Below are 23544 nucleotides of genomic sequence, written 5' to 3'. Positions count from 1 at the left end.
AATTTGATACTGCACCTCCAAACTGGTCTGGCGTGATCACCACACACCTACACAGCTCGGGAAATGCTCCTCAGCCCTGCATTCCGTACCTGTTACCACCTCTCTTTCCCAGAAATGTCTCCTGACTTTTTTTTTTCTCCTTGGCCTGGTACATACAGGTCAGACAAGGTGGGGAAGCAGATTGCTTTATCACTGTGAGAGTGTTTGGTCCCAATACGGTTGCCTACAGGCACCAAACACAGGGTCCTCCCAGCCCCCAAACTCTGCTGTGAAAAGAATGACACACTTTCCCACAGATACAGGGGTGGTCAAGGGGAAAAAATCCTCAACACTGCGCCATGCCACAAAGTGATCACCCTGCACAAAAGTCCAAACGCTCAGCAAACGCTCACCAACAGCGCCAGACTCCTTACATATAACAAACCACCAATAAATAAGTATAAGTATAAAAAAGAGCTGTCACCCTACCTGGCTCCTTGTGTGTGTGAGGACACTAGGCTGACACTGGGCTTGAACATACAGAGATGTGGTTAGTGGTGTCTCTCTCTCTCTCTCTCTGTCCCCTGCTTCCAATGTGCCCTCAGCCACTGTGGAACAAACCGTGTCACCAAGCCACACAGCTGAGAAGGTGCTAAAGGTAAGGGAGTGTTTACACAATGCTGTGGGAGGTGGGGCAGTTTCCTGAAGGTAACCCCCCCCCCACACACACACACACACCCACCCCCTCCCTCTTGGTGCCTCCCCCCTCCCTGATAGGGGAATAAAGGAACGAAGTTCCTGGGTTTAAGTTAGGTGATGGATATGGTACCGGGGAGGGGTGAGGTTGTTCATTGACAGTGGTGAACAAAATGTTAAGCATAATCTGTGCATGTGTGTTCATAAGAGTGTGAAATTATGTGTGTTTGTGTACTGTGTCTCTGTATGCATCTCTGCATGTGTGTTTGCTCTACTCTTTGTACGTTATAATGCTTCCCTCGGAAAATACGAAGTTCCAGTGTGATCATTTATTCAGGTTTATCCATTCATCTCAGACTTAAATTACCTTGTGACCTCTGTGGGTCCACCAGAAATAAAGTATATGTTTACACAGATCACTATACTATGCTGCAGTACTAGTCTTTCATGGAGACCACCAAAAGCAGCAAAAACAACAAAGCATAGTATGTCTTGGTTTTCGGGAGATGTGCGAGATTCCTTTCGATAAAGAACATTATGGGTGACATACACATACATATGACATACATAGGAGGGAACTTATCTCAGGTTGAAAAATAGCCAAGCGTATCGCTCAGAACGCGATTGCTTCATGCTCAGGCAAAACCCTGAGAATCATCATGGAAACAGTGGCCAGGTTATGAGAACATCAGTATAAGATTCCAAAATCAATATTTTTTTTTTCCTCAATGACAATTTCAATATCTTACTGGTCAAATGTATGTTTTTGCCTCACCCAGATTTACTAGAACTTATGTGGTAGAGCAAGGAAAGGCAGTTCCATTTCAGTTATCAGCTGATTTACATATGGAACACCAGGTGAGGTGAATTCCTATTCAAATAATTTTATTAATTAAGCAATTAATAGATGAGGAGAAAGAAAACCAGCAGAACTATAGCCATTGAGGGCTGAAGTTATCTATTCTGCTGTTGAGGAACAGTTCCTCTCTCTTCAGTGAACCATTCTTTGATGAAAGTGATTTCAAAATCCAACCCTAATATTTACTGTTCCAGTGTAACTCAGCTGTATCTTTAAAGGAAGAAGCCATGTTTGCACGCAGATTCACCCTTTTCACCTTAAGCAGCTGATCTGGGCTGAAAGCTCAAATCCATATCATTCATTCCCTAGCTATGATAGATGATAACTAATAATTTGAAAAAGACAGGACCCCATGTTTACAAGGCCGTGTAGGGGTATGACTGCCTACATTAGTGCACCACATACAGGGGGAGGATTACCCCTAACTCACCACCTTCTCATGATTCTGTCCTCACCTTACTTCCACATATGCCACCTGCTGTAAAACTATGTTTCCCCTGGTATCTCTAACCTTCCAAATGCCCCTGGTACACATGTGGTGACAGATTGGTTCACTACACACACACAACTTCAGCTACAAAGCAAAGAATTTCTGCAGGACTTCATTGCATATCGGCTTTATCTTGTGTTTGTTATGTTTCACGGATAATCTACTCGTGTCCAAATCCAAGAGTCAGCTGAAGTACCTTAAATTCCAGGCTGTCACATGGTGCAACATAATACTCTAAAACAGCCAATGAATAGTATCTTTCAGCCAGTCTCAATGAGTCACACACAGAAGCCCACGAAGACCAACATTTAATTAATTTTTTAATTTAATTTTTGCATTTTGATTATATAAAGAACAACAACCTAAACTTTTGAAGTGCTGTTGAAGTGAGTCAGAATTCCCCTTGTGTTTCCCAGCATTCTCTCAATAGTTCTGGAAATGCCATGTATTGCAAAATGTGTTGTCACAGCAATGTAGAGATGATGTCACATGTCAGAAGTCGTGCTCTATGACGCAACGTGCTGCTCCGCCCACCAGGAAAAGGGTGCAACACGTCTGAAATATTGTGGTGTAGGCCAATACCACAGTGCTCACACAGCACTGGCCAAAAAACATGCTGAGCCAAACAGCAGTGTTAAAACTGAATGTTCAGCTTTCATTCACACTGCTGCAGGACACCAAAGCTAACTAAATGACAACAGCTGCGGTGGTGGGATATTGTTCAGTAGCAGCTTATGTGTGGAACTGTTCAGGTGGAAATCCAGGTTTGATCACTTTGAAGACAATGCATAGAAATGTCCCGACTCTACCATCCTTTCTTCATGCTATGATTGTTCTTATTGACCCTACATATATCAAGGTTTACCCTGGTATCCTCAGCTGCTATTTTACACAAACCTATAAATTCAGAGTTCTCCTCGCCTGTCTCGGTGAGGAGGGTCCGGCACGGGCGTGGAATGAGGCCCCTTGGTGAGCGAGCAGGGTGTGAAACATTAACAGGCAAGCTGTTTAATGCCACACTCCAATTGCAGAACCCGGTTTCTCATCAGCCAGGGTCACGCCCCGGGCCAGCTGACCCCCTGGGCCTCTGCCAAGTTTCTTTAGGTAATGAAACGAGCCCCCGGGGTCAGCCGAGGTGGCGCTCACACCGATCCAGAGCTCACAGAGCGGGAGCTCCCCTAGCATTACAGAGTTTTAAAGACTTACACCATGAAGAACACAGCTCCTTTAAATTAGCTGGTCAAAGTTCAGGAAAAAAAGACTCTATGCACAGGGACTGAATGTCCCTCTAAAGCATATTTTAAGCACAGGGAGATGAGGAAAGACACATCATATCCTGCATTTTTCAAATGCTTGTGTTACTTTCACATTGAGAGTCTGATAAGCTGTCTCTCTCCCTAGTCTTTTTTTAATTTTATAACACATTCAAGTATTTTTTAAACAGCTTATTTAGTTGTTAACTTTTCAGGGAATAACATTGTCGTCTTTTTTGCATTTGAGTTTTAGACTGTGCTAAAGATAAGTCAATGATACTAGACTGTGTAAGAACTGAAATTCAGTGTAACAGCTTCCTTCCTGCAGGAGGTGTGAATTCTTGGAAGTGAATGGTTTTGTAGAATGCCTGTGTCTCGTGCCTCCTTGTGTCTTCTGTTATTTATTCAGTGGTTAAAAAAATACTAATCTCAGCTATTTTCTCTTCACAATTCAATGATCCAAGAATGCTAAAAAGTGTTTTTTTTTTCTTCTGTGGTTAAAAGTTTCAAGAAAAGGCTCAATGCTCAACAGGGTAAGAAAGCAATCCAGGTGATATCAACCATAGAAAACTGGTCCTAAATATGGGTTTCTCTTTTTTACGAAGAAAACCAATCAATCAATAAATCAATCAAATGAAAAGGTAGATTTTGGCGTATAACATGCATATGTTACTGTATGATAAGGACAACACATTGCAGTATGATTGAAACTAGACCCTAGAAGTGACCCTGGTTATCTTAATTCTCTGTCAGTTCCGACAGGAAGTCTTTGGGTAATTTATCATGTCCTTGCTTTTTACTAACCTTTTAGTAACCTGATAATCTCAATACATTTTTCACATTCCACTTGCTGCCGATCATATCACAAGCAACGCACATAATTTGTTATCTAATAGTGAAAGCTGTCCCGTGTGTTTTTGGGTTCCACTGTTTGGGTCATCGCATGCTCTTTCAGCCATTGCTTTAACACTGCTGTGGCTTTTTGCTCTTCTCCCACATCCCTCCAGCACCCTGTGCTCCTCCTACGTCCTGGAAACGGATGCGGGCATTTGCAGTGAAGCTCCACAAAGCCTGCCTGATGCTCTCCATGTCCACTGCCTCTCTGCCCTGTACTTTCCCACCAAGCTGTTTCCGTTCACACAGTCCGTGAGGGAGACGAGCGCTTTTTTGTGGAGCTGGCATTGTTGCGAGCGTAACCGAGGGACACAGGATGAGAGGGAACTTGTGACCTCTGGGAGGGGCTGCTTTGTGGAACGATTGTGTGACCGGAGGGGTGTGTCCGCTTACCCACTCTTTCACCCCCCCCAGTCTCTCCTTTTCTCTCTCATTCTCTCTGTCTCACACACTGCAAACCATGAATCTGACCCAACCCAGGCACACACACACACACACACACACACACACACACACACACACACACACACACACACACACACATACAAACACACACGCACACATATACCAAATATACACACACTTGACCTTTTTGAGAAGCTCCTCCTGTCCAGCTGACACAAACTGCTGAAGGACAGTGTTCCATGGGGAGGGGCTTTGCACCACCTGCAGAAAACCATGTGACTTCTTGTGCTATCAGGAATGACTCAAACCACAACTTTCTGCACAGCTGACCTGCTTCTGTGGTTATGAATGACAATCACAACAGCTTATACGGCCCAAGTCACAAGAGCTGCTCAATTCTGTTGGTGAGGAAGCCATTACAATTGGGAGTGATTAAATCAGCAAAGTAAATATTGTCATCAACTCACACTTGAAAAGAAGCCTCAGTAGATTTAAATGATCATGTGTTGGTGTGGGCACCGGTGTGACTGGTTCACAGGTAATCAGTTGAATCAGTGTGAAATGTTGCTGTATGCGCACTGTGAGACTGTTTGGTTTTCTCTGAGTAGTTAAAACACTGGACTTTTAACCTACTGGTAGGAGGCCTGAACTCTGGGTGGATGACTGCTGTAGGACTTTTAGGCATGTCGTGGAGTTGATCAAGTACAAAAAGTCCTCGGGGGCACATACACACATCTTCCTGGCAAGTAAATGAATGCAACGAAAGAATGAAAACGAAAGAAACGAGGGCTTCCATCACCCTGGAACTGGGTGAGGTAGAGTGTGTCAGTTTGAGCTGGTCTCATCCCCTGTCCTAATGGGAATAACCATAGCCCTTCCCAAACACCCCCACTGGCCCACTGGCTCTGTCCTTCTCAGTACAGTATTGTGAGGGAGACTCAGGGGAAGGAGGAAGTGAGCCCTGTGCTCGATATCTGACATTTTATCTGCTGAGGACCCATCCCGATTGGGGAGTTGATTCCTGAGATAACGTGATGCAGAGATAATGCAGACTGTGTGGGCCACTGACAGGTCGTAGGTCACACAGAGACACCCACGTGAAGACAAACCAGTTGCTGCTCCTAAAAAGGAACGCATAGGTCCCGAGTGAATCTAGTGCAGGTTTCTGCTGATGACAGTGAGACACTCGGGAGATGCCGGGTTTAGTGAGCTCCCCTGGAGGAAGTCCGGAAGGAGCACTTGTATTCGTTTGCGAAGATGTCGTGACAAAGTCACTGTAAAGCCATGAAGGACAACCATAAATCTAGATAGGTTACCCATGCCATATAAATCTAAAGTGTTATATAACCCCAGGCAGAGTGCAAAGTCCTTTTAGGGTCTGATTGTCACAATTGATGTCTCATTCTGATATACCATCTAAGTCTTTTCATCAGAGCCAGAGGGAAGCCGTGCGGGTTCAGTATTTGGCTTGTTTAGAATTGCTGATGTCGTTTTTATATGTTGGTGGGACATGACATTTGGCGCTGGCAGCCCGCTCCTCGATGGCGGCTATTAAGACAAAAATTGTGGCAATTCAGGCTCGCACGTCACAGATAGGCATCGCTTGTCAGTTGAGAGTTATGCAGGAACTGGAAATTCAGGTCCCTGTTTGACTCTAGTGTCAGGCGCACTGCTTGATAGCCCTGACCGCACAGGAAGTGAGAAAAAAAATCCTGAAAACCGCAATGGACCAAACACTGAAGGACTCAAAAGACCTTCAACGTGCACAAGGAAGTTACAGAAAAGTTGCACAGAAACTGGCTTGCTCACGTTGCTGTCTTGGCACGGTTCATTACAGAATAAGTCTATACCAACGACCTTCGCTTAGTGGTGCTACGTGTTACAAGGGCAGATATTTCAGACCTGCTCTTTTCCACCCTTTATCACCAGAATTCCTCAGCTGATAGCTGATAGTACTCATTGTGAGATTGAGATCTAGGTCAAAGCAGGCCTAAAGAAGCACAGAGTACACTGGCACCCACCCCAGCCCCGGCACTGTGAGGGATTAACAGAGTACTGAGTACCAACCTGGATGACTTGCAAGCACAAACCCCTGGATTAAATCAGCACTTGTCCTGAAACTTCAACTCGGAGTTAAATGCAAGCGTTACTGTTTTTCTTCACAGGTACAGTTTGTTAAGTTTAGCAATGACTGAATGAAAAAAAGTGTTTGTATTGAAAAAAACGGACACTTCCTTTATTTGTATCTCAAAATATTTTTCTTGTAAATCAGTATAAATGAAATGCCTTATACACATTGCCAGATGTACTGCATATTTTGAAGTAATTGATGTCAGTTTTAAATGTAGTTTCTTTCTGAAATGGTTTCCTAACAAGAACACAACAATAAAATATCGGGAAAGAGAATAAAATTCTACCATGTTTTATCTTGGGTGCTAAATTTAAGTGTTATGACTAATATTTCATTAATTGTAATTGTAAATATTTCAGTAATTGCTGGATTACCCAGTTGTAATTGGGCTCAGGTTTATAAGATTACCGCTATGCTGGGGAGGGGACACGTTGTCACCTGTGGTCATTTTTGCACTCAACAGAGATTTCTTCCACTTTAGTTAACATTTACTGTCCCACATTAGCATGTGACCAGGCTAATACATTCAGCCATGTGCTTGTTTGTCAAAAAAAATATCTGAAGTCCTAAGAGGATTAGGGTTTTCTGCTTCACAGTGGGAGAATCTATGTGCAAAGGCAAGCGTTGGGACTCAGTGGTGGAATCTGGCCCTCACGGCCTGTCTGCACAGAGGTCAGAGGTCAGACATTCCCAGACTGCAGCCCTGAGATGAAACCTGTGACAGACAGAAGTCCCGCAGCTCTTGTGGTGTTTTGCCGACGTAAAGGCCAAAATTAAATGGAAACAAGTCATTTTATGAAGCTTGTTTTTCAGGGATATATACCTTTGACACGTCTAAAAGAATCATTCTGGTAGCACAGTAGCACAGGTACATACATGTGTTCATCAGCCTCATAATACAAAGTACTTTGGATCTTTTTGAAAGCTCACCAGCCTCAGAGATATATGTAACAGTAATACAACTACAGCTGCACCAAACCTCCCCCAAAAACTGAATGCTGTGGAGTTACAAAGTAACAAAAGTGGTCTGAGGATAGACTCTGGATCCAGAAAACTGGGCTTGACTGAGAACACCATATGAAAGTCAGAGACAAAATACGCATTTATTGTGCATTTGCATATAGCATGCTTTATTCAACTAATAACATTTAAAACTTAAAAGCAAAAGCATGCGGTTGATGGATATGTATGCTGAATTTCAAGACGTGAACAAGACATTCTGGCTGTCAAGATGCACAAAAACACTCTCAAAATAACCTTGTCTGAAATACGCTGAACATGTAAAATATGAGTATTCCCTCTCATTCTGCCTGTTGCTAAGAAGCTGCCTGTCGCCTGGCTGCGATCCCCGCGAAGGGAGACATTCCTCAGTGTATTACACAGGGTACAGGAGTATGACAGGGATGAAGGGATTAGGGGGCGAGCTTAACTCTGGCACAGCCGGGGAGAATGCAACGCGGACCAGGCCGGCTCGAGGAGAAAGATGTGACAGGTTATTTGCTTTGCTACTCTGTCCCTTACATTACACTACATTACATGCATTTAGCAGGCATGCTTATCCAGAGCGACTTACAGCGCAACAGAACATAACTGTGTCCATTCAAGTCCGTTCGGTCCCTACTGGCATCCGGGACCCCATCCTCATTGGTGCGTTCTTTCTGCTACTCTGTGGTGCACTGCTACAGGCCTGACTTTCTACACTAGCAAAACCTTTCCATGAACCTGTAAGTGTTACAGTGCTCAGAGCATCTGAACCCCTGACCTTCGGCAGAGAGACAGAGTATCCGAAGAAGTTATGTTCGGTTATCAAAAGTCAGGGTAATTCACGCAACCGGCCGCTGCTTCCCCTTTGTCCCGGAATTGGTCGCCGTCAGTCAGCTGACGCTGAGACAGCGATCTGATTCACCAGCCTCCCACTGTCATGTGACCACATACAGTGGCTGCCTGCCAGCCAATGGGGACGCTTCAGCTCGTCTGATGTTTGGCTTCTCAACACCAGTTCAAGGTCAAGGTGGGAGAAGGAAAGAGAGGGGGCGAGCAATGTGCTCGGGATACATTATGTTACTGTGGGTGATACTGTAGCTGGATAACCCCGTCTTGCTGTTTGGAGTGATTATTAGGACTTTGAACAGACACATTTATCACCCGGTGGTAACCTTCTGCTGGGGGAGATGCCGCTTCACTTGGGTCTTTGAGAAAAATGTTTCTTTTCCCATAAAGGCTTTGCAGATATAGTAATAGGGAGGGCATTTTACAACCTAGTGTTACACCGCAGCGTCTTTCACACGCTCACAGGAATGAAAACTGCACCTCATTTGTTCAAGCATCTAATGTCATATAACTGCTTTGTGACCATTTACAGGGCCTGGTTCGCTGACACGGATATCACAGTGTCTGCTGACACCTACATGTACAGTTTCCATTTAGCCCTGAAAACGCTCCACACAAAAAAACAGGGAACACAATGGAAGTAAATACCTCACAGTCTGTTCTGAACAGTCCAGGAATGCAGTCTTATACAACCTATAAACCTATGAACATTGGGAAGGAACAATGCAATCTGTCCCAGCTGGCTTAACTTGGAGTAAATCTACCTGTTTAATCGCACCCCTTGACACAATAAGCTTTGAAAATGCCAATGTTCGGTTTAAATGTGAGTGAGTGTGTGTGTGTGTTTGTGTGTGTGTACGTGCGTGTGTGTGTGAGTGTGTGTATGTGTGTGTGCGTGCATGTACATGTGTGTGTGTGTGTGTACATGCATACATGTGTCTGTATGTGTATGCATGTGTTTATATGTGCACTGCTCTAGTTGTTCAAAAGAAGCATTGAAACCATTGGTATTCACTGTAGTGTGTCGGCTGTCTTTTGTTGTGACCCATCTACATTTTCAACAAGAGTGATGTATTTGATCTTCTTCTCTTATATTCCAGCATGACCACTGTCAATGTGAATTGCCTTCAGTCAGATGAATAGCTTGAAGTGTAAGTTAATTATATACAGTACTGAAGTCAGGCACGCTATAACCAATACTTCAGCTTTCTGTTTTCAAGGCAGCCATTCATATCTGGCATTAATTCAAAGCTCCATTGTCACGCTCCAGTGCTTTCCATCTTGTTGCAATACTAATATGGAGTAAGATTGAAATGGATCTCAGTCCCTCCTCATCCCGCGCTTAACTTGCGTGGGTGTTCGTTCGGGCTGTATTTGCTGCGTCACCCCTGAAACCTGTCCCCCCGCCACCCCCCGCCCAGTGTCAGTCTGGACAAGGACCCCATTGTGTGCAGGTATGCAGGGAGAGGTGGTGCCAGGGGCTCGGCAGGGGGCAGTCCGCAGCACGCCGTCTGTCTGCCGCCCTGAGCTGCGCGTACGCAGCGACGAGAGCTGCACTACGGTGCGTCATTAGACCAATATTACACCCTCCTCTCCTTTACACAGTCTACGTAAGGCTGGGTTAGGCTGGGTGTCCCCTCACACAATCATCAACAAATACATAACCACCTCACTGAGCCCCGTGGCATCACCAAATATATACCCCTCATCCCCCATGCTCCAACACCCACGTCCACTTCCTCTCTTAGAGTGAGGTATTTAGCAACCCTCTGTATTCCCTTCAGAAACAGACAATGACCGATGACACCTCAGTAAGAAAAAGAAAGAATGGAGGAAATGAAAAAAAGAATCGGTGCTGGGACACTTTATCAATGGGTGCTTGATACTTTATCAATGAGGGGGTTTGGAGGCTTTAACTGTGGGGGGGTTGGGATACTGTGTGAATGGGGATTTGCGTGCTGTATGAAGGACACAGGCTGAGAGGGCTTCAAGGTGTATGAATGAGTCTCTGTGTTGGGTGGGAGATGCAAGACTCCTCAGAGCTGCACCAGGTCTTTGCCGGACAGAGAGGCAAATGCGCTTTGGGCTTTAGTAGGCCATCCACGAAGTCGGAGAAGAGAGAGCACAGATCTGACTTCCAACCCACACCCAGTGGTGATACCAGCAAATCTGCTCACATAATTTCCTGTAAGACCTGACAGTATCAGTTTTTTCTCTGCCAATTTTTCTCCTCACGCACATACAGTACTTTGCCCTATGTGGCGTTAATATTGATTTATTATTAATTTGCAAAGGAGATGCCCTTATCTAGGGAAACGTACACAGCTATACATTTTACACACTATGTTTATTCAGCAGGATATTTACCCAAGCAATCCATGTATTCATAACTATTATGCCATACTTGTGTCTGACATCACATGATTATGGCTGCCTTCTCTTTACTTGCAGGTTGGACATAGATCTGCATACTTGACTGTGTTTTCTTTAGAAACTTTGAAAAGAACTACAAAGCCTGTTGAGGAATGCTGGAGGAATGACCCTGGTTATAAATAACGAAGAGAAGACAGGGTAGAAACAGTGACAGTCCTCTGTTAGACTTCCTGCTTGGAACCTGTAGGCGTTCAGTACTGTAGGTGCAGTGGTGCCACTCCTACCTCAGGCCTTTCACTGTTTTGCTGGGGCTGTTTGAATAGGACATGTTTGGTGAGCAGGGGCCGAGCCAGTTACAACACCGAACAGCAACCAGGAACTTCCTGGAACAGAAATATATTTCTTGTCTTTCTTAATTTATCTTAAGTGAGTCGCACAGTCTGATTCATGTTTCTAATACCCCACTGTCCACTGTAGAGCTGGAAGCATCTGGCTTGCTTGTTCTGGTTCGGTTTGGTTTTCCATTATCTTTTGTTTTTTGTCAAGCCAAATGAAAACTATGAATGTCAGCTGAGCCTCTGATATGGGTACCTCTATTGTCTGACTCAAAAATGTGTTGTGGACAGGATCAGCCTCCTCCTCCACCTGTGTATGGAGGATAACGTCAGCTTCCGATTGCAGACAAAGACCAGGCAGTTGGCTCAATCTGGGCACCAGGCAGTATTCATCAATTGTCAGAATCAACACTTTGCACCACACATGCTTAGTACTAAATCAGTGCACAGACAGCTGACTTGGGATTTTACAGAATTGTGGCACTGCCGAGAAAAAAAAAATTGCGCAACCTTCCAATGCATGTGACGTGTGCGTACAACTGCTCTGGTTGCGGGTCATGAAATGGAAAAGCAATCATACCATACAGGTTTGTTCATCTTTTACTCCAGCCTGAGCAACTCAGGTTTAAGAGGATGTCTGGTTCAGCCCAGATATGCAACTCCTCCCCCCGATTAGCAGAAAGATTTGTGGGTTTTTACCCTGTAAATATATGGCATCACAGAAAACACTTGGTAATTAACCTTAATTAAGATGAATAACTGATCTGATAATTATAGGCAATTGAGGTTTTGAGTAGAGCCAACATCAGAAAGCTTGCCAGCATCTAGGTTCCAGATCCCTGGTTTAACCAATCATCAATTTTTCTTTTAGTTCATCAGGTATGCCACACTGCAAGATAAGCAACCGTTCAGGTGCGACGAAACTGGGCCACACAATTCCCGACCCCCCCCCCCCCACTCTCTCCCTCCCTCCTTTCTCCTTTCTTTCACTCTCTTTTTATTTTCTCATGACTCCCACTCTTGAAACCGGGCAAGTGTTGACAGCGCCGATCTCTCTCACACTCCAGACCTTGCTCTGTGGGTTCAGAGGAGACATCAGCCAGCACTGTGCTGCAACACGCCAATGCAAATACACACCCCTTCAACCAGGAACATGACCTCCCAACCACCCCCTCGTTGAGACTGAAATGGGATCCCTGTCCGGGATGGAGGTTACAAAGAGACAGACGCGTGATAGAGAGAGGACCACTGTTGTGTGAAAACACCAGTATTACACATATCAGGAGCCTTCCTCTGGGTCACAGGGGTTTGGACCAATCTCACCATAGACAGACTGAGAAAAAAGTCTCCACCTCAATGGCCACTGAACATTGTTATAAGCATGATGTGTGTGTGCAAGCATGTCTGTGTGTGGTTCTGTGTCTGTCAGCTGCAGCACCACAAAAGGGTACAAAACAAGGAGTCCTAAATGATCCATTTTGCACTTCAGTGGATCATTGCACTGCACTGATTAGAGCTTTACTCTTACATTACATTGGCATTCAGCAGGCGCTCTTATCCAGAGCAACTTAGATAGGTTACATTTTTTTTTTTTACACATTACCCATTTATACAGCTGGATATTTACTGAGGCAATGCTGGATTAAGTACCTTGTCCAAGGGTACAACAGCAGTGCCCCAGTGGGGAATCGAACCAGCACCTTTATAGTTGTTAAGTCCTGCTCCTTACCATTATGCTACGCTGCCACCCTTCTTAACATTCCAATTTTATGTCATGTCTTTGAATCTACAGTATGGGTTCCCAGTCCAGGTCCTGCACAGCCTCAGTGCAGCTGGTTTTCCATCTGTCTTCAAATGACTGATGTAATGAAGTCAGCTCTGCTGCCAGTGTCAGACCTCGGCCCATGCTGCCCATTCACCACAACCATTAGCTGGCTGTGGTTAGCAAGCTGAGCTAAAGGCCTACATCTCCAGAGGGGGTGACATAGCCCTTTTGTGGTAGCCTCAAATGCTGTTTTGAGCTTTGCCACACTAAGGTCACAATTGGTTAAGGCAGAATTAATTAGTGGAACCTAAGCACTTAAGAAACCTCCTGAGGACTGGACCTCTTCCACAGATCATAGACCAGTAATGAAGCACATTCTTAAGTTTTTTCACTCAGTATACAAAAAATTATTTATTGAGAATGTACCGTAGAGAATATATATTTTTAGATCAGTATGTTGAAAATATGTAAATTGTTCCCATTTTGATGTATTTAAAATGTATGCACAATATATTCTTAGACGGAACAACACATTTCTCAAAATATATTGCAATATTTTTAGTTTTCATATGGGTCCACCCAGGTAGTTTGTGCCAATGCACAACTATATATTGTTACTGTAGTGATGCAAGACTAGAGACAAGCAAAAACGTACAACAACAGTATGCACCCAACCAACCTGTACACCGACCCAGAATACGGTGCTGGGTAAATTTTAGTCATGTGCAGTTTCCCCAGGTTCAGTATGTGCTGTAACTCCATTGCAAAACAGTTTGATTTGGGCCACGCGGTGTCACTGAATCTGCTGAGATCTGAAAAGCCATTGGGTCTTAAAGCCCTGTGGAATGTGATATAGAATGATTCCGAGACCCGATAAGGATCAAATTGACCGAAATGGTTGGTTATCAAACACCAGCTATCCAATCCATCTGTTTCTGTACCCTGATCCTTATCTGACTATTACCCTGACACGGTGAGTTTGGCCCATAGAATTATGAATGAAATTTCATACATTGAGAGCATATATGTTGTTATTTTACGCTTTTGAATTCAATGTGAATACAGAAATTGGGGTCACATACCCTAAAGCATTTCCAAATATTATATACGAGGGTCAAACAAGAATAAATAAGATTACTGGAAATCCTTAACGCAGAACACAATCAAACCAGAAATCCTTTCAAAGGTCTGTATTTCCCTTAACATGGATTTTTTTTTTTTGCTGAAGTCAAAAACACCTGTGGAGTGTGTGTGTCTCTGTGTATGTTAAGGGCAGTGTTGTCTAAACTATCCAATCCACATATTCCTGTTCCTGTTACGCTTCTGTGTTGGGTGTTCAAACACCTCTTCAGAATGCACACACACAACAGGGGGCCCTGCAGTGCCTTCTCTCCTTGGCTGTCACCCTCAGCCCCTGAAGCCAGAGTGCTGTTTACTGTAACCTCCTACCCCCACCACCTAAAACCGTACCCAGCGCCTCCCCCCCGTCTGCTCTGCCTCAGAGTGTGAGGGACTTCCTGGCAGGTGCGGGACGCTGCACCTGTTCCTCCCAGCCTGGAGTACCACATTCCATCAGTGCCCCAGGACGGAGGATCTCCCCACTCTACAGGTGTGACAGGGTTCATGTCACGCCCTGACACATTACACTGTACTCCCCTCCAAGCTACTACCAGGGCTTTGGGGGATACTCTTAGCTTGATGCCTCAGTACAAAAACAGCAGCACAGAGATGATGGGGAAATGGGTTTTTTTCTCCAGCAAACATAGTTGAAATCTGCTGGCTTGTAAATGCTCAGCCTGAGCTTTGTGAAAGAGCTTTGCTTCTTTGCTCATCGCTGTCTTTATGTCTTGACAGTTAAACAGAACAAGGAAACTCGACATTCTCCCGCAAAACACAAAATTGATGTTCCTGTATTTTGTCCTGCTGCCCAAAGCAGGTACTAATACTGGCCTGCATAGAATAAGGATGTGTTACTAAGCCAGTTTGCCCAGTACAGGTACACAAATGCCCTTTTGAACCTGATCACCAACATGGATATTAAAATTGATCACAATAGGAGTCAGCTGAGGCACAAAGGAAAGTTAAGTGTTTTTTTTTCCATTTCATTTGCCCTCAGTGCTGCAGCCCCAGCCCAGCTGTCACAGAGGCTGAGAGAGAGAGAAAGCAGTTAGGAGGCTCTAGGTGTCTTACCTGGCGGGTCGTTTCTGAAGTCTGCGCTGATTAGTCAGGTCTCGTGTCACCATTTAAAGAGCAACGTCCTAGGAGCGGAATTCAAAACAAACGCATCTTCCCTCTGTCCTTTGTCCCCGGGGCGTCTAGAGACTCCCTCGAACCTGCAACCTGTTGTGCGCAGGTCTTCTCCTCTTTTCTTCGTCCCGACCTGTCACTTCTGTTCCCTTCGGCCGTGGAGCCACAGCGCCGGACTCAGGGGGTAGAGACGACGCCCGCGAGGTCTTGAGGAGAGAGCGAGTAATTAGTACTAGCCGGAGCAAAATACCTGCCTCTCACTGCCATAAGCCCCACATTCCACTGTGCGGAGGAGGGGAAAAACTGCAAAAAAAAAAAGTTTCTTGAGGAAAACTGGCAGACCTGCACACGCTTAGAGACACACGGCTCAGATATGTACGCGGAATTATCCTCAACTCCAAACTCAAGACATCTCAGTGCTGACTCGGAGGGAAAAAAAAAGTAAAAAAAAACAAAAAAACACCGTGTATACAATATTCACATACAAATGAAAAAATAAAATCAACGAAAAAATTAATTTGAGACAATTAATTTCTCAAAGAAACAAAGTTGGGAGTGAGCAGAAGGTGGTCCTATTAACCTGTACTGAGAGAATGAGAAAGCGAGAGAGCTAGAGAGAGAGAGAGAGAGAGCACAGTGGCTTCACAGTGCCGGGAAGCGTTTAGTCTCAGTGGCTGGGCTGGTGCTCTTTGAATACTCCCTGTCCTGAAACTCACCAAACCAGAATTGGCCTCCCCATCGCCTGTGAATGGAAAGGCGATCCTCCCGTGTGATGAGCAGGGGCTGGCCCTGGGCCAGGCCTGCATTCCTCTGCTCCGGAGCCCGTCTTTCACACACCTTTCTACGCAGCATCAACTTCTCTCTCTCTCTTTTTTTTTTTTTGCTGACAGGTTTTTACTTTTGATTTATGATTTTGGGAGTTTATATGAGGATAAGACGGAGAAAGACTCTGAGCATAACAACAAAAATGTGTGCCATTAATTCCACAACTGCCATTATTAGCACATGTTATAAGACAGCGATGTGTCAACCATATCTCTGTTACTGTGCATTCACAGTGCAATAGTTGTAGAACTATAGTTGTACATATTCATAGCCTTCACGCTTTCTCTCATGCTTATTGTGCAATAGCAGTATAAAACACAGTGAGATAGTTTCTATATAGTTTCAATAGTTACTATTCTAGTAAAAAGGAATAATGTCACACAATGGTCTTGGACCAATCATGCTACAAAAAGCTCTAACTTCTGAAAAAAGGAAGATAAATTTGTTGGCAAGCAGGTGAAAAATAACTGTGTAAAGATTTAAGGTGGGGTTCAGTTATGTGTATTTTGAAATGCAAATGCTATTGTTAAATGCAAACCAGCTTAAACTGCCTCAGCACCCCCACCCCCACCCAAACCCATTTGCGTCTGACTGACACTGAGTCACAAGCCCACCCATTTCAAAACGGAATCAGTTCAGGCAAGAGAAACGTACCAAGGCGTGCAGTCTCAGCAAGTTACAAATGGTCAAATTGATTAATTACACCAAAGCCTAGTGTTATGACTCAAGTAAATTGCGAATGATGTGAAATGATTGCCCCTAATTTGCACTTAATTAACAGCTGTCTCTCTGTCTGCCCCCCCCCCTTTCTTTTTTCTTTCTCTCTCTCTCTCTCTTTTCCCTGAACTCCATCCACTGTTCAGTATAAGCTCAGCTGCCCTGAGGATTGAGGCTCATTTCCCCTTCAACAGAAATGTTCTCCAGAGCTCTGTGAGTGAACCAGGCGTGTAAAAAAGGTGAAAACCCCCATCATGCACCCTCTCCCTCTCATACCTGGAATGGCGTCCTGAAGGAGGAGGCTGTGAGGAGCTGCTGAAGGCACCTGATCTTTTCCCCCTCTCTCTCCTTCCAGCTGGAGCTCAGATGTCTCCTCGAGTTCTGCTCCACCTCCTTCTGTGGAGACCGCAGGGCCGCAGCTCTTCGGTCCCAGGAAGCCAAAGACTTCGTTTCAGAGGACAAACAACGCAACAAAAAGAGAAGTTAAAAACAAGAGTTCTGTTTCAATGGAACATTGAACTCGCACATCCACACACGCACGCGCGCGCGCACACACACACACACACATTCACATAGTACCCAGATACCATTAATTTGTACTACAGTACATAGATATAATTGCCAAAAACAAGATTTTCAAGACAGAACATTACTGTATACCTCTGCTCCTGTTGGGGGCCAAAAGAGGCCATAGACCCTCCCTCTTTCTCTTTTCTGTCTTTCTTTTGCTGTCTCTCTCTCTCTCTCTCTCTCTCTCTCTCTCTCTCTCTCTCTCTCTCTCTCTCTCTCTCTCTCTCTCTCTCTCTCTCTCTCTCTCTCACTCTCTCTCTCTCCGTCAAGTTCAGTTCAGTACTTCTGACTTCAGGGAAAACCTGGAACAGGAAGCTGAGTTTGAGTCAGATCTAAAAAAACACACTCACACACACACTCACGCATACACATGCAGACACACACACACACACACTTTTTTGTTCTGTGGTTTCATCATAAGACCAGATATTAACCCCTCAGACTCCATATTAATCACTAACTTCACTTGATCCATAAGCATGTATGCCCATGTTGTCTCAGAGGCAGTGAATTTGCCTGAGCCCACACAAGGAAAGCACAGATCATGAAATACAGTTGAAAATCAAGGCCATGCTTGCATCAAAGTCATTTGAGGCAGATTACTTTAAAAGTGAGAATCTTACCCATTTTGAATCTGACAGCTAACCATTAAACGTCGTGCTATTTGATGTCATTCTGCTGAGAGGTGTCCTGAGAAGAAGGCTTTATTAAAATGCGCCAAGTGTGTGTGTCCGTGGAGCAGAATGAGTATCAGCTGTATATATGGGCGTCACAGCCGTAGTCTGTGTCCTGGACAGGCTGCCTGTACAAGTGGAAGCTCACTGTATGTGGAGGGATGGGAGCTACGGCCTCCTGGGGTTAACATGAGTACATCACTACATGAGTCCTACCAGAGGCATGGACTGCCCTCCAAGGGCAGTGAAGGTCAGTTGCCACTCAGATTTACTGAGAGGGTCCTGATGAGTAAAATTCCCTCCCACAGGTGTCCCATGCTGGCTTTAAGACAGTGGGTAATGTCCTAGGGTTGCATTGGTCCAGTAATGACTGCATGTAATTGGGTGGGAGTGTAGCATAATGGTAGGGTGCAAGGCTTGTAACCAAAAGATTCCTGGTTTGATTACCTGCTGGGGCACTGCTGCTGCACCCTTTAGCAAGGTACTTAACTCAACATTACCTCAGTAAATATCCAGCTGCATAAGTGGATAACATGAAAAAACTGCTGTCCACCAAGATCAGGATTAGTCAACGCTGCTGTAACCCCTGTGATTGGGAGGTTTCTCCCCTGACTCCTCTAGGCCCATAAAGAATGAAAGGGAGGAGGCTGTATAAATGCTAATATTCTGGTACACATCTTAAAAAATGCCCCCACCAGCGCACAGCAGCTGTCCTGGTTTCTACACAGCCCACATAGACAAACTCACACACACACACACACACACACACACACACACACACACCTACACACAGACATTCCCAAACATACTGTACAATATGTGTACAGGGAGTAAAACTCAATAGTCAGAACAAAATCACCTCAGAGTATCTCAAGCAGCTTAACAAGTTATGTTTAACACAATAACAAATACATGGCTTGTAATAACGTGTACATTTTGATGTACAGCTTTACAGTGTTTTGGTCAAATTGTGAAACAGTAAAACTCACAAAGCAGGTTTCATGAAAAAATAAGTGTGGAAATGTCTTTCAAAGTCAAATATGATTTTGAAAATGAAAGCGTGGGGGTTGGATGAGGTGTGTTTCTGAGAACAGGTTTGCTCATGTCCCCTCAACCTCCTTGTTTGACAACAGTAATCTCTGCTGAAACGATCCCTGTAAATACTCTTTTGTTGTCAAGTGGTTGTCAAGTGCGTGATTGTGGAAGTCACGGACTAGATTTACTTGACATCCATTAGACACAGTCAATGTCAAAAAAGGGGTAGGTATTCAAAATGGTATCATCAACATGTGCTGGTTTCAGAATCATCGCTGGATTACTCACATTAATGAGGGCAGGAAAGGAGATGGACATTACCAATGACCAATTAAAGGTCATGACTAGAATCAGAGTTACAATACATACACTTAGGCAGAGTTACAGACAGTTCCTGCGCACCCACTCCACCTGCTGTGCCTTACCTCACACCCACCACGTGCCTCTCTGTGTTTTTATTACACACAGAAAACACAGCGGAGCACAAACAAAGCTTGGGCTATTTAAATGTAACCCTCTGCTGCTGCACGGAACATTGGACCTGGAGCCGATGAGGTTTTCGTGACAGTACAATATTTGGCTACATTACATTATTGGCATTTAGCAGACACTAAACGTCTGCTTTCACGTTATCTATTTATATACTGTAGGTGGATATTTACTGAGGCACTTCAGGGTTAAGTACCTTGCCCAGGGGTAAAGCAGCAGTGACCCAGTGGGGGAGTCGAACCAGCAACCTTTTGGTTATGAGTCCCGCTCCTTACCACTATACTACACTGCCGCAACATGCAATGCAGCTCATTCTAAAGAGCAGCCTTCAGGTCTGATTCTCGCACCACCCACCTGCAAGATCACGGTTTGAAGCCGCGGTCCGGTAGCAGGAAGCGTTAGCCTATCCTAAAGCGCTTCACTCAGGTGACCTATTCAGATACCTGGCTCTCCCATTACGCCTCAAAGTGTGGATTTGTACCTGGAAAGAACTCCTCATGCTAAACAGATTGAGGAAGAGAGAGAGAGAGAAAGAGGAGGCTTTTCAGAAGTAACAAAAGGGGACCTAAACAATACTTTTCTTCCTCCTCCTGGAACGACAAGACAAAAGAAAGGAGAGAAGCCAGACAGACTGGAAAGGGAGCAATTCGCTGGGACGTTTCTGTGGTTTTCAGATGGGTTGGAAGTAAAACCAAACACAGTAAGGGCTAGACCAAAGCTACACTCTAGAAATTAGTCTCATTATATCAGATCAATAAGGAAGTAAGACAGTTGTGTTTCGCTTTTTAATCTTTAAATTAATGGATGAAATTCATTTTTTCCTACCTTGAAAAGGTATAATGGAAAAAATGTATTGTGTTTGGGAGTGTCTCAGTTGGCTAAGGCGTTCATTCCAAGTGCGTGCCGAGTCCGATTCCAAACCTAGGGGTGAATAAGGGGGTAAAAAGCGCAAAAAAGGCAAACGGTATTGTGTGCGAAAGGACAAAGGTGACGCTGCCTTAAATTCCGATGAATTATGATGTGTCACTCTGCTTTGATGATACGCTTGAGCTAAATTCAGGCGTGAGCCACAAACGGAACCCGAGTTTCCAAGGTCCTCACAGCCTCTCTGTCTCCAGGAGAGCGGTGCAGACATGCAGATCAGGAGGCTGACACTTTGACCCCTCTATCCCACAATAACAGGGGCAGAGTAAGTAATCTCACCAGAGAATATACCTCTCTGTAGAGGACTAATAGCCTCCAAACTGATAGACGGAAGCTTAAAGGGAGCGGTGAAGTGTTCCATCGTGCGTGGTGTAGTGGTAAGGAGCAGGGCTTGTAACTGAAATGTTGCTGGTTCAATTCCCTGCTAGGGCACTGCTGCTGTACCCATGGGTAAAGTACTTAACCCAGAATTGCCTCAGTAAATGTCTAGTTGTATGAATGTGTAACATGTAAAAACTGTAACGTGTGTAAGTTGCTCTAGATAAGAACGTCTGCAAAAAACGACAATAATAACAATGATGTTCTGTCAGCAACTCATCTCTTTCTTTCTGAAATCTGAGGCAGCTCTGTGCTAATTGGCTCACCTTCGACAGCTTTGTCACACCTTCCTATTAGCTCATTAATTTTAGAGTCCTTTTCTGCCTGACATGGGGCAAGTGCCACGCCTTTTGCTTGGCCCAGTATCCCAGTGCGGCTCTGTGCCCACTCTCGTGTGTTCTTATTACACAGCCTAACTTAGTCTCTGCCATTTACATAAAGATTACGCAAATCCAAAGGCCCAGAATGTTCTCTCAGGCACATTCTTGGTCGAATGTCATGTTGTTGGGTAGTCTGATGTTTGGAAAGTAAGTTTCCATCTCACAGGATCTGGTGGAGAAGGGTGTGTGGGGGTGGGGTGGGGTGGGGTGGGGGGGGGGGTGCAAGAGGGGCAGAAAGAGGGGGGAGGGGAGCGGGTACTGGTACTAATGAGCACGTTCTTCGCTGGTCTTTTGTTCCTCTCCGTCCCGGTGGATTTACGGGATCTTGCTGTTAGAATGTTAATCTGTCTAAAGCCATTGAACTCAAGTGGAGATTAAAGCCAATCAGCTGGGCTTTGGGGATCACAGGGAAAACACAGTTTTTTAAAAAAAATCCCCCCCCCACTCCCCCTCTCCCCCCTACCTCCCCACCCTAAACCCCTGGTGTTTGGTGCCCTCAGAGCACAGAGCTTCTGCCAGCGTGTGATGACGGTTCCTCTGTAACAGGGCATTGCTGCCAGCCAACCCTGAACCCCGTCAGACACAGTCTGGGGCGTTAGCCCAGCACACTCTGTCCTTTGCTTTTATAGGCGTTGCTTTGAATGGAGGAATTAGGTCGAAAGCAGTAGTGTACCCAATTTCTGCACTAATGTACTGTACTCAGCAGTGCTGTGCTCTGAATTAATCCATACCCTCTGGATAATTGGCTTGTAAAAATGTTTCCATGAAACACTCAACCAGGTGCAAGCAAACATTTTGATTCTGTCTACAAATCAAACTCATGAGGCTGTGTTTTATGTTCACAATAAAACAAAAGAAAAACTTATGAAATGAATTCTAATAAAAAAAAAATGAAATTAATGAAATGATGCCACCAGCAAAAAAATTGGTTGGCACTGAGCCATCATACATGCGTTACAGTAGACAGAAAAATCTCCCAGCATACAATCACTACCAACAGAATATTTTTTCACGTCAGGGTTGCAGCGTTGTTTTCTTGGTTTTAAAATGTTTCCTGTGCCAGGCACCTTGTCCTTGAAAATACACGGCTCCACCCTGCCTCAGATAACAACTACTGAGAGGAATGAGCAGTTTGTCGTCTCACTCATATCTGAAGCAATAGTGTGACTTTGGACAGTGGCCATAAAAATGTGTGCTTACAGGTCAGCAATTAGGATGACATGGCATATGACAGTGTTATTTTTATTAAAATTTTTTTTTAAGATGTTGGTGAGCATTGGCTTATCAAATTAAGGTCGCAAACTCACTGGGGCCTTTTTAAAATGTTCTTTGCCGATGCTTTATTGCTCTTTATCAGAGAAGTTTGTGGCCCTTCGCCTTTGAAACTTAGACCTGGCTGGATCTGAGAATGGGGGAGGGAGGGTAGCTGTGGGGGGGGGGGGGGGGGGGGGGCACAGAGGGTTGGAGGCACGGGGAGACGGGTGGTCGGGGGGGTGGGCGAGGTTGGGGTAAAAGCGGGACACGCGCGCGACATCCCGCCGGTTGTCTGGTCGCCGTCAGGGGGAACAATAGCGGCCCTTACTCAGCAGCTTCCTGTAAAGATTAGAACTTTATTGCTAAAATTCCAGGTCGGCTTACGGCCCAGCAAGCTGAGCACTCCGGCAGCCGCGTCTTACACAAAACCTGTATTGTACAGTCACACAGCAACCCCCAGCAGAGAGAGAGCGTGCGCCCGGCAGGTATTCTCTCTCACTCACTCTCTGCTAGCAACACCTCCAACTACAAATATGGACAGCAGCCATTCTTAGTTATGCATATTGTTTCTTTGCTGAAAAGAACACTATATTGTCGGATCCATGAATGACCTATATATTACATTACCTTACATTATATTACATTAATTTATCTGACCGTCTAATCCAGAGTGACTTCCAGCACAAGAGAACATAAATGTATCCATTCAAGTTGAATGAGCGGTTTAATATAATTTGATATGCCTGTTTCCTCTATTTCATTCATGGCATTCAGGGTCAGCATAGCATAAGGTATCAAATAATCTCATTTGTCCCACGTATGGTATTTATATTTGATGAAATACAGAAGAATCCTGGAGCTGATCACAGTGGTAATGTGTATTTTTATTTCAAATATTATATGAGATCTGGGTGACTCAGGGGAGCACAGTGAGGTTTTTCCAGGTGAAGCAGCTTTGCCCTGGGTACAGCGCCCACTGCTGGTGGGAGCTGAGCTCTGCTCACCATCAAGGTCAGTCTACATCACAGGGAACATAGGAAC

At 44.8% G+C, this 23544-nt stretch overlaps 1 protein-coding gene across 5 annotated transcripts in view; it reads right to left on the bottom strand.

Annotated features, from left to right (window-relative positions):
- Positions 1 to 17171, bottom strand: part of LOC118769903 (RNA-binding protein 47-like) — a 36948-nt gene extending 19777 nt beyond the window's left edge. For 2 of the 5 annotated variants that reach the window (XM_036517295.1, XM_036517297.1), the window contains exon 1: positions 15201 to 15945. In XM_036517295.1, coding sequence (XP_036373188.1) covers positions 15201 to 15253 — 53 coding nt within the window. In that variant the 5' untranslated portion in view covers positions 15254 to 15945. Of the gene's footprint in view, positions 1 to 468; positions 603 to 15200; positions 15946 to 17075 lie in introns of those variants that run through there. The other 3 variants (XM_036517294.1, XM_036517293.1, XM_036517296.1) reach the window with 3 other exon arrangements.
- Between the last annotated feature and the right edge of the window lie 6373 nt (positions 17172 to 23544).

Source organism: Megalops cyprinoides, chromosome 22, assembly GCF_013368585.1.
Source record: "Megalops cyprinoides isolate fMegCyp1 chromosome 22, fMegCyp1.pri, whole genome shotgun sequence".
Taxonomy (NCBI): Eukaryota; Metazoa; Chordata; class Actinopteri; order Elopiformes; family Megalopidae; genus Megalops; species Megalops cyprinoides.
Note: the sequence above shows the minus strand (reverse complement) of the source record. Positions and strands in the feature narration are given on the sequence as shown.